This window comes from Chroicocephalus ridibundus, chromosome 4 (genome assembly GCF_963924245.1).
Source record: "Chroicocephalus ridibundus chromosome 4, bChrRid1.1, whole genome shotgun sequence".
Taxonomy (NCBI): domain Eukaryota; kingdom Metazoa; phylum Chordata; class Aves; order Charadriiformes; family Laridae; genus Chroicocephalus; species Chroicocephalus ridibundus.
Genome location: NC_086287.1, coordinates 56,319,484 through 56,336,511, shown reverse-complemented (window position 1 = coordinate 56,336,511; position 17,028 = coordinate 56,319,484). Strand labels below are relative to the sequence as shown.

Below are 17,028 nucleotides of genomic sequence, written 5' to 3'. Positions count from 1 at the left end.
TCCTTCCCTTCTCTGCCCCCTGTCGACCCCAGTTGCTGTTAATTCTGAGATTGCTAGACTTTGAGCATAATGCTGGATTTAAAACAAGTGAAAGCTCTCTTTAGCACAACAGTGTATTAAAAATAAGAATGCTGACCTGTTTTTATTTTACTTTTTGTATTGTACATTCGGTTAGTTGCACCTGATATTGTGTCTAGGAAGGTAGGTCTCAACTGGGGAGTTTTCAGTGAAATCTGTCATTTCTGAATAGCTTACAGCACCCCACAGCTTCTTCCCTTATACACAAGAAGTGCCACCAGAAGTTAAATGAAATATTTTCACCTGTAAGTTCATAGTAGTGTTGTTCTAAGCCTCATGAGAAGAACTAAATCATGTTTGTATCAGTATAGTTGTACTACGGTTATAACACAAATCACAAAGACGACAAATGCTGAGCAGTTAAAGTTTCCCTTAAAATTAGGAAAGGTTACTCTTTCAGTGTAACTAATCTCTGTTAATTTCTCAAAGGGGATCACGGACACAGCCCAAACCATCTATGAGACTGCTGCTCGTGAGCATGAAAACAGAGGAGTAACTGGAGCAGTAGGAGGAGTCCTCCGCCAGATTCCACCGACTGTGGTGAAACCTTTCATTGTTGCGACAGAAGCAACCTCAAATGTTCTCGGTGGAATGAGAAACCAGATCAGGCCAGACGTGCGTCAAGAAGAGTCTCAGAAGTGGCGCCTTGGGGAGGACTGAGATTATAAAGCTGTCTCAGCAGGCAGGTAGCAAGACTGGAAATGCAGAAGATTGTCCCGTTGGCAGCTTTAGATGGAGCTCATTTTGTTTTGTCATGCTCATCTCAGGAACAAATGAGGTTTTCAACTATTATTTACAAAACATCCAACCAAAAATATTTATGAAGTGGAAAGCAAATTGGTACTTGCTTATACTGTGTGTTACCAATCCTTTTGGTAGATAGTGCCAAACATAGCGAAGCATGCGCTGCCAACTCAGAGACATGCTTGCTCTATTCCGTTTGCCGTTATTTTTCTTGGCAGATTTAACATCTGAAGCAGTAGCCTGTATGGTGAAACTAAGTATATTTTAAAGATGTTCTCTGAGCATAATCAAAGAACTGCCTTCAATAAAGGGCTCTGCAGATGCTCTTCACTGACTAAAGGATAAAAGCTTTCATTTTGGACATGAGACATGAAAGCTATGTAATACGGAAGCAGATAAGATAATACCGCTTAGTGGTCATAAGCATCGCTTTTAGCGTGGCACTTACAGCAAGGGCAAGCTTGATAACCGTTCAGAATTTAGATTCAGTGTTGATACACCTATGAACAGGATTTGTTCCTAAATATTAAATACCTACTTTTGTGGGTCTTTGAAGAACCTGAATGTTGCAGAAATGTTCTGTTGTGTTGCACTTTAAAGGATATGGCCTGTATATTGTGCTTTTTTTATAGTGTGAATAAAATGTAATGTGCATTATCCTTTATGTGGTTTAGAGGCTTACACAAATTATTGAAGAGAGCATCATTTGATGATGATCCTACAGAAAAGTCTCTTAAATTTGTTTAAACTACTTGTTATATGTAAAAACACTTGTCTTCTGTTACACTAATTACAATGCTAAAAATAACTATTCGTCAGGAAAACAGCAGTTAAATATCGTTGTGTCCAACAGTTCTTTGTAAGAATGAGAAATCCTAAGTAAAGTAAAAACAAATTATTTCATAATTTCATAGTTAAATTCTATACAGACTTTATTTTAATAATCTGCTTTTATTTAAAGTTCCTATTGTTGCATAGTTGCTGCTCTCACAAGGTATTTTTAATTTAAATTGTGCATCGTCAGTTATTTGACAGTGAGTATTTGGGGTCATTTAATTTGAACTGGGGTTGGGTGAGAGGATTTAAAAAAGAAAAAAAAAGACAAAAAAACTTCAAAAATCAAAATTAGTACTGACGCTATTTACTGTTTAATAGGTGACCAGGGTCTCCACAGAGCTTTATTAAATAACTGACATCGTGCCATTTCTGGGCAGTTGAAAATCTCAGCACTAGCTGTGCGGGAATAAATTTTTTTTCCTGGCATTAGCAAAAACTGGAGGATAACAAGTAAAGACTACTCTGAGTAGAAAAATACTCATTTTGAATTTTGACAGCATAACACTTTGGATGAGTAGCCAGAATGTAAGCTTGTCATAGTCCTGTGCTTGTCATAAATGGAAATCCTGCAAATATGCTGTGTGGAGAACCTCCACTGAAAGAGGGACATCAGGTGCTCTTGATCAGACTTCAGTCTCTAAGGATGATGGCGAAGTAGTTTCCCTCCTCTTATTTAATACCTGCCAGTAGGAAAAACTTGGCTAATGGGCCTTACAGGAGAAAAAGGAGTGTGTGACGGAAAATACTTACTGCTTGTTCCTCCTGATATTATACTAAGCTATTCCTGAACACCAAAGAATCCGGCTGGAGGGTAGATGATTTGAAAATGTCCCCTCTGCTGGGAAGGCTTCTGCAGTCTGCTTTATTATTTTTCGTAAAACAAAACTCCAGTTACAAACAAATTCTTGCATTGGGTGGCAGGTGATACTACAAAGTTTTGTTTTCCTTCACTGGAATCACCTAAGTTGTGGTACGCTTTCAGCACCTCGTTATTTCAATTAAATGACTTGCTGTAAGGAGGAGGAGATGCTTGTGAGAGGACAAATACCTGCAGATTTAATGACATGAAATATTTTCTGATGTAAAAAAAACTTGCTGCAGTTCATACTTCTGTTCGGTAATTAGAGAGCTCTGCTTTACTGAGAGCTTGAAGCTTGAGCATTTTGCACAGGAATGATTTCCATGTTGGCAGTTTGGCACCTCCTGAGTGCCTTCATCAAGAAGTGGCGATGAGCAAGTAAGTAGCAATGCATCATTTTCATTTGCAATTACCATACTACATAATTTTGGCCGGTCCAGTTTGTCCAGTTAATTGGAGTATATTATAGTATTATAAATCTACATATTTCCTTCCTTTTTGACATTGCTGAAAAGGAGTGTGGCATTTCAGTGTTCATTACGTTTTCAGTTCTGTCATGATCTGGTTGTACTGCAATGCAATTAGAATATATTTTTATATGAGGGCAAGCTGTCAAGGTAAAACATTTTTATAGAGTGTCTCTCTGTCAGCAATACAGACTGTACAAATTTATTAAACTTCACTTTTCACTCTGTAAACCCTTGCATTTACTGCTTGCACTTTATTGAGCCTTTTCAGTGAAATTTATGTAAATTTTTTCTGACGTTTTATTTTTACAAGCAGTTTCTTAATTTTTGGATGTATATCCTGCATTGTTTGTCAGTTATAACATGATCTTGCAGTGTTTGAAATGTTTAAAAAACCCACAAAACTCACCAAAATAGTCTTTACGTTAGGACTTTGTTTTCAAAATGTGTCTTGTATGGAGCGGTTTGTGTTTTAAATCAAGAAGTTTATATCGTGTATGAGAAAGGATTCATCAAATGCTCTGCTCATACTCTAGGAGTTTTCAAGCACTTAAAAAAAGTAATAATACACAAAATGAGATTTGACTCTGGACGTGTTTCCTGGAAATGGAAGCCTGCGGATACATTACTGTATTCTGTGCTAGCACGAGGAGATCTGCAAAAATATTGCTGTACTTCAGTTTTCCACTGAAATCAGTTGCTATAGATACTAGCACTTTTTTCATGTTTATAGTGGGTGTAAACTGGCACAGTCTATGTCTGATGTTGAAATTCTCTGATGTCAAAGTGACTAACGCTGCTACTGCTCTTACTTGGTCTTATACAGTCCTGATGGACACAACTCTCACCCTGGCTTTTCTCAAGCATCCCGGCACTTCAGATAACACACTGATGAGTGCCTGGGAAGTACCTAAAAAAAACCCCAGCCGTCGTCTTGAAGAAACAATCCCCATGCTTCATACGAATCTTAGCAGTGGCTGGGAGCAACAAATCATCACATCCATGCCAAGGCAGCTTCCATTTTCTTTGCAGTATCTGTTGACTGTCCCTAATTACCGCAGCTTTTCAGCGATGCAGCCTGCCCTGTGCGTACTTGCCTAATGAGAAGCATCAGGTCAGTCACCAGTGAGTTCATTTGTGCTTAAGGGATGTGTCTGATTTTATTTTCTCGTTAAGCGTTTGATTGTGAACATCCATTGCTTGCTTTCATTTACAGTTGCTTAATTGAGATGCCGAGAAAGGTTTCTAAATTAACCAAAAAGCTGTTAAATGGTTATGAGCAAGGCACTCAACGTGATCCATGCACCTGCAAATGTGATACTGATTTTTACTTTAAATATGGAAATGTATGCATTTTGTAAAACAGTGACATCCAAGAATTTGTTTAGAATAGTTAAATACTTCTAAATCTCTTCAATATCCTAAATCTCGCAGCAACAGAAGCGTTGTCAGAAACAGTGTGGGTATTAGTTCTCTCGGTCTCCAGGCCTCATGATTTAAGCTTCTGACAACTGTTTTAAGTTGCTCCACGTGCTGAATCTTGTTTACAGTTAATTAGATACTACACCTTAAGTACGTAAATACGAATCATGCGTTTGTACTGGATTTCTTAATAGTAAGGTAGCCCAGACAGAAACACAGCAATTTGTGTATATGTGTATATTTTTTACATTTTTGCATTTATAGTAGTTTTGTGGTATTATTTGTATATAGTTTGCTAGTGTAAAGAATATAATCTCATGAAATAGAAACCACTGTTGAAGGGAATTGACTATTTCAACTTGAGTTATTTTGCTTAAAGTTCTTGTCCCCTCAGTATGTCTTTGAGAATTATTTTTGACCATAACTTATATGGCACCAAAAGTGTATATTTTAGCTTATTAAAGTGCTGAAAAGCCTGAGTGCAAATAGGTTGTCCTGTTCAATATGTTTAATGGAAAAAAAAAAACCAGATTTGTAACAATACATAAATAAATATCTTAATTTGTTCCTTGAGTTGGTTTTCTCTACCTATGAGTATAGCTAATATAGAAAACAGTCTCCCACAATAACAGTTAAAGCTTTTTACCCACCTAGCTATACAGCTGTATTTCAAGAAAATAAAAGATATTTTATACTGGAAACAAAATAAATAATAATGTTTTAAAATTGCACGGAGGTCAAAAGCTAGGAAGTAAATCAACTTGGCCCATAGGGCTTTAACCCATCTCTGTTGTGCATCAACAAAGTTGCACATCGTACTAGGTCTCCTGTTGCCACATTTAATTACTAAGTATGTATTTCTTACCTCCACAGTAGAGATTTTAAACCTTCATTAGCTTCCAAACCCTGTAAAGAATGCAAAATAATTACATGTATTCAGGATGCCTGTATGATGCCCGCTTCCCAGGCGGTTAGTTACAAGTGTCTGAAAAGAGATCTCAGGAGGCTGAGAACTGGGTAGTATTAAATACTGCATCCCTGAATGATGAGACACATGGATCGCGGGTGTGAATAATGGTCTACTGTGTTTTGTAATGTTCTCGTAGCTTAGGGAAAAAAAATAATTAACAAAGGTCACCTGATGATGCCTGGGTAACTATTCTGTGAAATGGTGACCCTTCGTGTATGAAGGAAGCTGACTCCCACCTGGTGCAGCTCCTCCTCACCCTTTTTATAAGCGAGACCTCATATGGATTAACTTCCGATTTCAGTATTTTTATTTAAGAACTCTTAATTTTTTTTTTTTCTTTATTTAAGGAGCTTCTGTATGAGCAGAATGAGAAAGTGATTTGGGTTTTTTTGTTTGCAAATAAGGTGGACAAATTTATTCTCAGTTTTCTAAACATTGTTGATAAAAGTGATCAAGGATATTTGAACGACTGCTGTGCTGAGGGGAAATGTTGTACCACAGAGCAGCAATAGGGAACAGCTTGGAATTAGTCACTGGTCATCCCAGGAAAGTATGAAAAATTAGAGGACTTTATTTCACTTGTTCCCAGTGCTTTCTTTCATAGATCAAAAGTGGTGAAGTTGTGAACTCCTCTGATTTGCAGCCCGTGCTTCCCTGGATTTTTGAGAGTCATCTGTCACTTGTAAGAAAACAATTATATAGAAACTACTAGTAAGTGTTTGTGGTCCTCTGATTTAAAGTCTGCCGTAATTCGAGCTTGTATTTGCATGGCCAGAATTCTCGGCTTCATTTTGCTCAGATGAGCCCCAGGGAGATGATAGAGGATGGCACAAGCTGGAATCACAACCCAAGGAAGGTGCCAAAGAAGTTCTGTTTCCCTTTGTGATGCGACCTTGCGTACCAAGGATGCTCCTGACTCCTCCAGCTTAGTCCCGAGAGCAGAGGAGACCAAGACTCCGCCGCCTGTGACCCTCCAGCTAACTGAGAATTTATGGAAAACCACGAGTATGACACGCCAACCTGGAGCAACGTTATCTGGTGTCCTTGAACTGCGTTACTAATTGAGGGTGACGCAGGCTCAAGTGTTCCTTCTTAATTTCTTTTCTTTTTTTCTTTCCTGTTAGTATTTTTTTGCTAACAACCTTTCAAATGTGATATGAAGTGATGTTTTTTTGCTGCCAATTTATGTTCTAGCAAATAGTGGTTTAAGCCATCTGGTATTATCATAGATTATAAAAGACGCCATAAAGCTGCCTTTTTGTGGCAGATAAACTGAGGTTTCAAAGCCGTTTTATTCTAAAGTGGAGTGATTAGATTAAAGCAGAATTTACTGAAGGGCAACCATAAAGTATTTACGGCCCCACAGGCAAGGAAGCAGTTCAAGCTCTGTAGATATTTGTCAGGAGGATATGTGAGATAGTTATGTGAAGTATCATTCTGTTCTCGGGCTCTCATTTGTGTATCTAATTATTTGCTCTGTTGCTGATCTATTGCTGTACTAGGAACGTGGGTGTTGAATTTGGCTCTTGCAGGTCAAGGGTGGAAGGAAGCCTGCAGGGAGAAGACATGTATACCCGTATAAGCAGGAGGGATGTTACTTCAATTCTGGGGGTATGGGCTACCTGTGCCTCAGCACAGAACTCAGTAAAATGGGCCTTGGCCCATCATAGCTCATGGGCACAAGGGAAAATGAGCAACACTTTCATCTTTCACACTGGGCAGTTGTCTGGTACTGAAGATTCTCTGGTGGTTCCAACAACTCCGTGGATCTCACACAGCTTCCTTCCTTTCCTTCTTTCGCCTCTTCTGCCTGTCCCGTTTGAAAATGCTTCCTACTGTGCATCCGCCACCGACTGAGGGAGGCTCGTGGCTATCTGTAACTGAAAGGAGTTGTGAGTTTGAGGGTGTTTGATGGTACCATGCTGTTCATTGTAATGTCTGCAGCTCTTGGCCAAAAGGCAGGTCAAGGGACGGGCAGAGGCTCAGGCATGGTGTGCTGAAGAGAGTGCTGAGCCACAGAAGAATAAATGCAGCAGGGTGTGCTGTGAGGGTGTTTATGAGACCACGGCGTGGCTATTGCTGGGTGTTTGTTTTGCTCTAACCAGTATTGTACTGGTCTGGATCCACTGCAGCTGGTGGAAAGCCAGGTAGCACATGGACTTGGTAGCGGTAGATAGATGTGGGTATGTGTGTGTGTGACGGCGTGTGTGCCAACACCTGGTGCTGTGGATGGACTGGTAATAGGACGAGAGGATGGAAATAGGAGCGCTCAGTTGCGTGAACAGGTTCTTTATACAGATGCAATTTTCCAGGAAGTACAATTCCTGGTATCGTTTGTCTCTTTAGTAATGTTTAACAGATTGGAAACCTTTCCTGGAATTATTCAATAAAATAAAATACTTCACCGTTGTCATGGCCTGTCCCTGTGTAGTCAGTGCCAGATGTGTCTTTTAGAGCACTAAAGGTATTTATTTTAAGCATGAGGCTTTCAGCTATGCTCTTCTCTTGGCCTTTCAGCGCTGTTGAGTACCCTGCTGTAATGGTTTTTGCTCTTTTTGGTCTTTTCTGTGTCGCTTCTGCCTCCGAGTGCCTACTTTCCTCAGAGCGGTCACCAAGCCAAACTCAGCTGATGTAAGTGAAGGGGGAGCAATTATTCCAATTCCATTGGAGGCAAACCCTCTTACTTGATAGCTGAATTTCATTCACACTGGCCAAAAGTATTGTCCCAGGGCACAGCTTTCTGGTTTTACTCTTCTTCTTTCCTCAGAGCTGTAACTAAATACCACGTAGCCCCTTTTTCCTTTCCCTGACCAGAGGTGATGCCCCTCCAGGTGAATTTGTTAATACAATGGAGTTTGACAAGTCATTCAAAAAGAAAAATGACCTCCGAGTTAGAGAAGATGCGTTGATGTGGGGCTGGAAACTGGGCCCTGTCTCTTCGCAAAGTCCCATGGACGTGGCAGGAATGACAGGAGGCAATTACAAAGGAGCGCATCCCACTGCATTAACCATTAATGCCTCTACATCATTGCCCTGAGCCACTCATATCACTTAATGCGAAGATCCACACTGACGTTGAGAGAGGAGGTTTTCAAATGTGATTTTCATCATAACCATCCTCCTTTGTTGTCCTCAGCCTGAATTTTTACTGATGCTGTTTCCTATTAAGCATGAAGCCCCAAGAATAGTTTTTAACAGATATTTCTGAAGATGCAGAAAAGGCCAGGAAGGATGATGACTAAAGATGAGCAGTATTTTTATTTCTGCCACCCCTGAGCTTTGCTGGTAAGTGCCCTCGTGTCTGAATTACCGCTACCCTGGGGGCAATCACTTGTATTTAAAGTTGCTGTGGAAACAGAGGAAAGAAAAAGTAGATTTTTTTGGATTAACATTGAACACTTGAAAAATTCTTGGGCTTTTGTTGGTTTTTTTGGTGGTTTTTTTTTTTTTTCACTACACATTTTAGGAATAGCTACCCAGACAGGTCCACGGGAGCCCCCTTTGTCTTGCTGAGTAATAGCTCTTAATACTTGTTGCTTTTGAAAAACTCACTTCTGCAGCAAAGTGAGTAAAGGGAAAGGACGGTGACATGAGTTCATCTGCCTGAATGGAGTGTGCGGAGCCAAGGAGGAAGCTATGGGTGTGAGCATCCAGCCCTCCTGAGGAAGGATGGAGATGTTTGTTTCCAAAACACAGGTAGCGTCTCTCTGTTGGTAGGAAAACTGGGCCTTTCTGGGCTTCCCTGGGTTTTGGGGGACCAGCCCTGCGGCAAGTCCCTGGCCAGGGCCATGAGGTGCAGGGACTGAGGAGCACACGGCTTCCCTCAGACGTGTAGCACACCTCCATCACCCCCTCGCCCTCTCTAAGCAGATATTTTTTTCAGCCAATTTGTAATGTGAGGCAGGGAAGGTCTAAACTGTCAGAGAAAGCAAAACAGCAGCTCCTAACTCCTCATTTTTACTGTAAAATCCCAATTGAAGAAACATTTTATCCTGGTTTTGTCCTATTCTTGCTTTAAAAAAAAAATATTTTTTTTTTCTCCTCCTGCATTTTGTATAACTGCTGTATTGCACAGGAAAATAAAGGCCCTGGGCTGAGCCTGCTGCGGCATCCTGTGGTGCTGGGAGCCGGGTTTTGCGGGGTTGTCCCTGGGAGGCTGGTGGCAGGATGCTCGTGCCTTATCCTGTGTTCTCAGCCGCTGGAAAAAAAACAACCCCTAGAAGCACAAAGCAGAACTGAAAAAAGGGGACTGTGTCCCTGCCTGTTTATAACAAGGGCAAAGCGAGAGCTTGAGGAGAACTGAAAGAGAAGAGTCCTTCAAATTCTTTACTGTTTGTAAATCAAAGGACCTGCTTTAGAGTAAGGCAAAGAACTGGGAGCGTTTTGAGGGAGTTTTGTTGGTCTCCAGGGGAATTTCCACATGACTGAGTCTGTTTGCTTTGCTGAAAGCTGTTTCCTCCTTCAGATCACTTTTCTGTTTAAGATCAAGTCCACTCTGTTAGGTTCCAAGCAGCAAGAATTTACATTCCACAGACATTTCAAAATCCTGAATTTCTCTGCAAAGTGTTTCCAGAATATCACTATAACGCAAAAATGCTTGAAATGTATTTTGAGAATAGCTCTTGTTTACATAAAAACTGGCAAAAATATTGTCTTCTATAAATCAAACTTCATCCCACGTATCAATTGTGGGGTAGAAACTTCCATGTAGAGGACAGCACAGAAGCTCTGCTGGCTCAGGACACGGAAGATGCTGGATAATCACCCTCGAGACCTATGGTTGATGCTAAGGGCAATTTTAGGTGTTGTCATATTTACATCCTTAAACGGACTATAATTGTGACTATGATATTAGTATTCCAGGAAGTCAAGGTATATGTGAAAGAACAATAGACATTACACGTTCTGCAATGATTAAAGGAAATGTTTTATAAGGCCTAGCAATAATTTCCCCAAATTTTCTTATTTTCAGAAGGGAGGTTTCTAGTTGTTAGTAATGAAAAGCTGGGGTTAAGCCTTCAGAGGAAACCGATCATACTGGCAGGAAATACTGACAAGAAAGTGTCCGCTACAGAAGAAAATTAAGTGTCTTACTATTAGCCGTAGTCATTCTCAGAGGCCAGGGCAAGTCACAGCAAATTAAGTAGTGCTGTTTTCCAAGCCACCCACAGCTGAAGCCATGCATCTTCTTAATCTAACCAAGGCCACATTAATCACCTACAATACATTAGCTCCTCTTTCAACAGAGAAAATTGATTACAGGCTTATTTAGAAAATACATATATATCTACATGGCCTCTCAAAGAATAGCGATAATTTGTATTACATTGTTAAAAATAGCTATATGCATCGTTTGGGATGAAGAGACTCTCTGGAAACTGCATTAAGAATATTTTAAAACTGAAAAATTATATAAGTCAAACAACTTGAATCACAACAGCTAAGTGCCATGTTTACTTTAGGAGACATTCTGTCCACTAATGGAACACATCGACGTCATGCATTTTAGCTGCATGACCCCCAATCATACGGTGTGATCTTCTAAAAGCCTGCATGACGTTTGCACAGTTCAGGACATGGTTTCCCTCAGCAAATTCAGTTACCTGCGGAGGAGACTCAGTCAGGGAGGGAAGATGGTGGAAATGGGATGAGGAAACATTTCTCCTGCTTACCAGCTTTCAGTCTATCCAAAGAACCATCTGGTGTGGCCAAAGTTGAGTCCTGCACTGAAATGTCTACCCTACAAAGACAATGTTACAGCAAGTTTCTGCTTTTTCTGGATGTTTTTCAATTCTCAATTTGGAAAATGTTGTAGTTCACTTTTACCTATCAATTGAACAAATGGTGGGTTATTTGGTTTTGTTTTTTTGACAAATGTGGTATTTTTGTTGGTATGCTGTTCTGCTAGAATCAAATTATGTTCTCCATGTCTCTATAACCTACAAAAACCTGCTAATAATCTTAATGAGGTACTGAAATACTTGGAATTGATGATAGAATGGTTATCTCCAGAAAAATACAATTTCTGATAAACAGCCAGGAGTCGTGGTTTTACCTGGGATAAAGAACTCCTTGTGCCTATGTATTATGAAATTATACTGTCTTTTTTTTTTTTTGTATGCATTGACATTTTGGTCACAGAGGGGCTTAAGCTGTGCTTCACTCCTCTTTCCAGCAATGACTCCATCTGTGTCCTGCTCTACCTCCTAAGCTGTGCCAGGACACCCGGGTTTGCACATACACCATGAACTAGAACTGGCTGACTGACGGTTTGCCAGTTTTTAATCTGGATCACTTTCCTGATTTGGTTCATCACATGCCTACGGACCCAGCTGCCCTGACTCAGCTCAAGGAGAAGGAACAAATTAGTGGAGGAGAAGTCCAGCTCGGGCAGGACAAACCAGCAGAGTCCTTGGAAGGAATATGTGGGAAACTGTGGCCTCGGCAAAGACCAGGTACCTTTACCTCTTCATTTGCTCTCTGGGAGAAGTTAAAGAGAATTCATCAACCTGTAAGCAGACTGCCTGTGAGCGCTTGTAACTTGTTATCTGTCACAGCAAGATGTGACTTATTACTGCTTTAGGAAATACAGTTTGATATTTGCTTATCAAACTCACCCTCAGAGATGTGTTTTCTGCTAACCAAAAAAGTAAGAAATCCTTAACTTTTCTTCCTTTTCTTCTTCTTCTTCTAAGTAATGGAAGAGCTTTCATTATCTCCCTGATGTCTAATTGTGAGGTTTACTAAGTCACCACTGATGTGCATAATGTGTTAATATACTGTGTGCAACTGTATGTGAATTGGCTTTGACAAAAATGTTGCATGATTTGATCTCTTTTCTTTGGGTTGTTGTTTTTTTGTTTTGTTTTTTTTTTTAACATCAATTTAGTAGAAAACCCCCTGATAGTCAGCATCTTGAAGCAATGCTTTCTATTCTGCTTGCCTCTCCGTTTGTGCTGGGATAAATAATACTGTACTGTCTCAGCAAGATGATACCGGTGCAGTTTTTATGCCAGTTGTATACTAGTTTAGTAGCTCAGAGGACAGTGTGGAGACTGGCAAAGACTCAATAACATTAAAATATGTACAGAGCCGGCCTTAACTTGCTTTACCTACACCACATGTAACATAGAAAGTGCATTTTATATGCTATAATTATTTCTTCATGGTTAAAAAAAAAAAATCAAACTTTTACGTGCCTACAAGGCTTGACTGTGAGCAGTCTTGCATGATGATTAGATTCAGCAGAGCAATTAAACACAAGTCAATCAAAGATAATAATACACTCATAATCATATCCTTAAGTGTTTGCTTGAAAAGGGATTTCAAATTCTATACGAATAGCTAAAATTCACAGAGGTGTGTAGAGTGTGACACATTGTGGGTCATGAGCTGTTTAACACAATGGGATGATTCATCTTCTCAGATACCTGATTTTATGAAAAGACATTCTTGGATCTTAACCATCATTCAACTTAACAGATGACTTGCTAGAGTGTATTTGTAAATCCATTCAGATTTTTCACTGGCAATACAGTAAAGTGATAGAGAAAATCTTTGTCACAGTGACTGGTAGCTGGAATTAAACACTTTGAACACGAATTCTGCTGGAAAAGCAGTAATTCATTTCTACCAGGAGAGGCTGCTCAGCAACTGTTTCTTGGCCATACAGCCATGCCAAGAAAGAAAACCTACCTGGGTTCCAGCTCTGCCTGTGGCAGATGTTTGCATGTGCCCCCTAATTTCAGCTTTTTGGAAAGGTTCCTTCCCTGTGTTTGTGTGTGACCAAGCCTTTTTTGATGCTCTGAAACATCAGTCATATGGCAGAGTCTCTCACTCAATAGTGTCAATGGGCCTGAGGAGCTTGAAGGATTTAGTTCTTCATGTCTCTGTGCCTCAGCTTCCCTCAAGCTAAGGAATAATAAAACTCAATAATAAAAATATAAAAATATTTTGCAGCATTATTATAAATAAAATATTAATATGGCAGTAATAAAAAACTTTTCATACCATTATGGCTCTTCTTGCTACAGTAATGAGTGACTTACAGCTTTGGCAGATAAAAGAATGTGAGAATTCAAAGCATTGCAATCCTTCTGAAGAATCCCCTGCCAATTTCTCCCTACCCAGGACAAGAACCAGCACCTGCCGTACTTCTGAAAGAATGAAGGCAAAACTACTTCGGACAACCATAGCAGTAGTCTTTGAAATGCTGTCAGACTGCTTGGCTTTCTTAGGTTTGCTCACAGCCTCTGCTCTGATGTTTCTTGTTGAGCTCCAAAGCGACCTGAGCCTCCTCGACAGCCAGCGGCACCAGAGCCTGGACCACACCAGCCAACAAAACCAGCATCTTGCCTGCCAGCACTGTGTGGGCACTTGCCTTTTGAAGCTGTTGAACATGACCGCAACCAGCTCCTAGCAAGGCAAGCATGTTTCCTTGGCCACTGAGAAGCAAATTCCCTAACAAATGGGTGGAGTTAAGCATCATCTTTATCCAGGTAGTTCTTTGGTAAAGGGTTTCTAGCTGTGCTCTTCAGGGCAGAATAATTATACTATTCTCGAATGATTGTCTTGGATGATGTCTTCTAGGTACTCTTTGTTTTATGGTCCTACCAGCAACACATGTCTCCCTTTAAGGTGTCTGGTCAATGGGGGTAGGACGCAGCTTCTGGGGGACTAACAGAGACTGGGGAATCTGGTCCTTGGGCAGGTGGTAGGGGTCTGGTCTCAACTCAAGGACTGGGCAAACAGAAGAGACAGATGGTGGGCTTTAGTGGGAGAGCTAGGGAGGAGGGAATGGAAGTCATTAGTGATTTTTGGCACCTGTTGAACAAAGCCTGGGTCACTTGGTGACCTGTGTCTTCACAGAATAACCTGGTCTAGTGGGAGGTGTCCCTGCCCATGGCAGGGGAGTTGGAACTAGATGATCTTTAAGGTCCCTTCCAACCCAAACCATTCTACAATTCTGTTCTATGATTCTATTCACCTGTCGCTCAGAGCAGGGCTGTATCTCTCCAGTTCGTCCCATCCTACCCTGCTGCAGCTGTATCCAACACAAATGGCTCCTCAGTCACACTTGCCTCTGCTGCGTCCTTGGATTACTCTTCTCATCCACTCATCTCCTTGGATGAGCCATAGCTCCAACCGAGGGAGGCCTTTCATCACATAGAAGCAACGTGAGCCCATGGGGAGTGTCTGTGCTCAGGCTCGGAAGCACAGGAGGCATCCAGGGGGGTGGTCACAGCCAGTTTTGAGGATGACTCTCATGCTAAGGCCACAGACAAGATTTGTGACTGAGCAGGGAATTGGATCCTGCTCGCCTGAATCAGAGGTGCTAAAACATCAGAAAAAATAGTCCTAACAACCCCAAGCTCTGAATATGTGCACGTTTAGTGGTGCTGTTTGTCCACAGGAAGGAGTTTGACTGCCCAAGGTATTGAACTTGTGAACACGCTCTTGAGAAGAGGTGATTTTGATTTACACTGACAAAGCATATAAGGTAGAGGAGGCCCTGGTGTCCACATGCCATGAGTTATAAATGAGACAGTTCTGTTCATTCACTGTCTTTAATGAATTCAAACTAGAAGAACACACTAGTGAAAAAAATGCTGTTTGTACCACCAGGGATCTGGGCCTGGCTGGCTCCTGAGCATAAAATGTGCATCACTCTCTGACTTAATAGAAAAATGATGTAGCTTTCATCCTTTCATAGTCCCTTTTTCAGTTACAGCCCCTGTTGTGACTTTTTTGCTTGTTTGTTTTTAACCCCACAGACCTTGTCTTCTTTCCAGGCTGAGTTGCGCTTTATCTGTAAGACTTCTGTTTATTGTTCTCCGTGATCACTCTCACTTGAGTCAAGACTAAGTGCATGATACAGAAGCCTTAAGCTTCAGGTTTTTACTCTCAAATATTTTTCACAGAAAAATCAATCCTTTTGTTTATGAGCGTTTAAGATGTGTCCTCACCAGCCCAAGAGATGTCTCTTATTTCCCTTCAGCTGCAGAGATGAGGTGACGGCTGTGTCTACACGACAGCTTTCATCCCCAATTCCAAATGGTGCCTTGACCTCTAAGTCACTTGTAAAAGCTTCCAACTCTCTCAAAATATTAATCCAGTACTTAGCTTTTGGTCGTGCAAAAGTACTGGATCAAGTGTGCATATCTGGGCTTGCAATCCATACAATGCTGTGTGGATGGGAAAATTATCCAGGATGGTGGTCCAGAGCATCTCCTGGGCACATTTGATTCACATGAAAGCCAGTCAGTCAAAAGCTACCACTGTCCTCCATCTCACAGATGGTTTGAAAATACTTGTTGAGAGCAGTTTCACACCAAGTAAATTCATATTTCACGTCCCTTTTGGAGGTCTGAGTTTTGCACACATTATTATTTTCAAATCATTCGCATGTATCTGCATATCTGTTTCTATTTGGAGGACTTGTCAGCAACATACAGTGGAAATGGAAGGGAAAGTCAGTTAGTTGTATGGTCACTAACGAATGTTGTTGTTCAGTTTCAGAGCTCCTACTCCATGGTTTATGTATTTATTCATGTAAACACTGGCAATTCTGAAGGTATAAGTGGACTTTCCTCATCAGACTCACTTTGGAATAATTCTGGGGCAGCTTTAGACAGGACAGAGTCAGCTCTGCCATGAGACTGTTCTCACACAGAAATACGGTAGCCAAAAGCTTGGGAGTGATGAGCACATCAGTGAGTTTCACATGGTGCCTGAAACAGCCAGCATCCAGCTCCGTGTTGCCAAGCATTGCTTCCCTGATTGCTTCTTTTTGAGCAGAGACTGTATGGGCAAGGCAATAAATGTATTTTTAAAAACTGCACTGGAGGGCCTGAGAGTAACCAAGCAACAAAGGTAATATGTATTAAAAATGTAGTTATACGAAAGGACAAGGCAGCAAGAATCCTTCCACTAATATCCAAGATATATGATGCATTTTCTGCACCCCCACAGAAGCGTAAATCCAGAGTAGCCTCATTGCAGATAAAGGATCCGTGGTATTGGAGCCCGCCTCTGTCGCCTTGTAGTCCTCCATGCTCACATCTTGCAGTGCCTGTAGTTAGAGATGAGTCTGTAGGAGACTGTCCCTTGGAGAAGGCAGTTAATGGAGAACATTGCTTTGTAAGAAGTGTTTTTGTGGTATTGCGCTGCTGTTTGGGGAATCAGTGCTTCTGCCAAGAGAACTTTAAAAATGGAAGACATTCAGCCCAAGGGTCTTCCTATAACTGAGCAAAACTTCCTGCAAGAGTGCAAAACACATTCCAGTTAAGTGACTTGAGCAAAGCTGTTTGCCGTCACCTGAGGATCTGGTCCAGTTTTCTTAAATGGGGCTTAAATTGTTTACTTCTGAGAGGAAAAAGGCAAATAAGATTAAAGCAACAGTATTGGCTAGCGAACAGATTAACAACAGCAATAACTTGGCATTTAGATTCATGACACTGATGTATGTACACCACTGTCACTGATGTTGCTTTGCTATTTAATTGTACAGGTCCTTGAATTTCTGTTGTTAAAAATCCCACGGACACCTGAAACTCCGTCAGTGAGCTGGCGGAATCACACAACCCTTGGCAGAGCCAAACTTCCGGGTGGATATCTTGATCCTATATTCTGCTGGGACCCACAGGCCAGGG

The 17,028-nt window shown here is 41.0% G+C and overlaps 1 protein-coding gene across 6 annotated transcripts in view; it reads left to right on the top strand.

Moving 5' to 3' along the window:
• ATG2B (autophagy related 2B) overlaps positions 1–4,980 on the top strand; it is a 52,752-nt gene extending 47,772 nt beyond the window's left edge. For all 6 annotated transcript variants that reach the window (XM_063332789.1, XM_063332786.1, XM_063332791.1 and 3 more), the window contains exon 42: positions 508–4,980. In XM_063332789.1, coding sequence (XP_063188859.1) covers positions 508–738 — 231 coding nt within the window. In that variant the 3' untranslated portion in view covers positions 739–4,980. The remainder of the gene's footprint in view (positions 1–507) is intronic.
• The last annotated feature ends 12,048 nt before the right edge of the window (positions 4,981–17,028 follow it).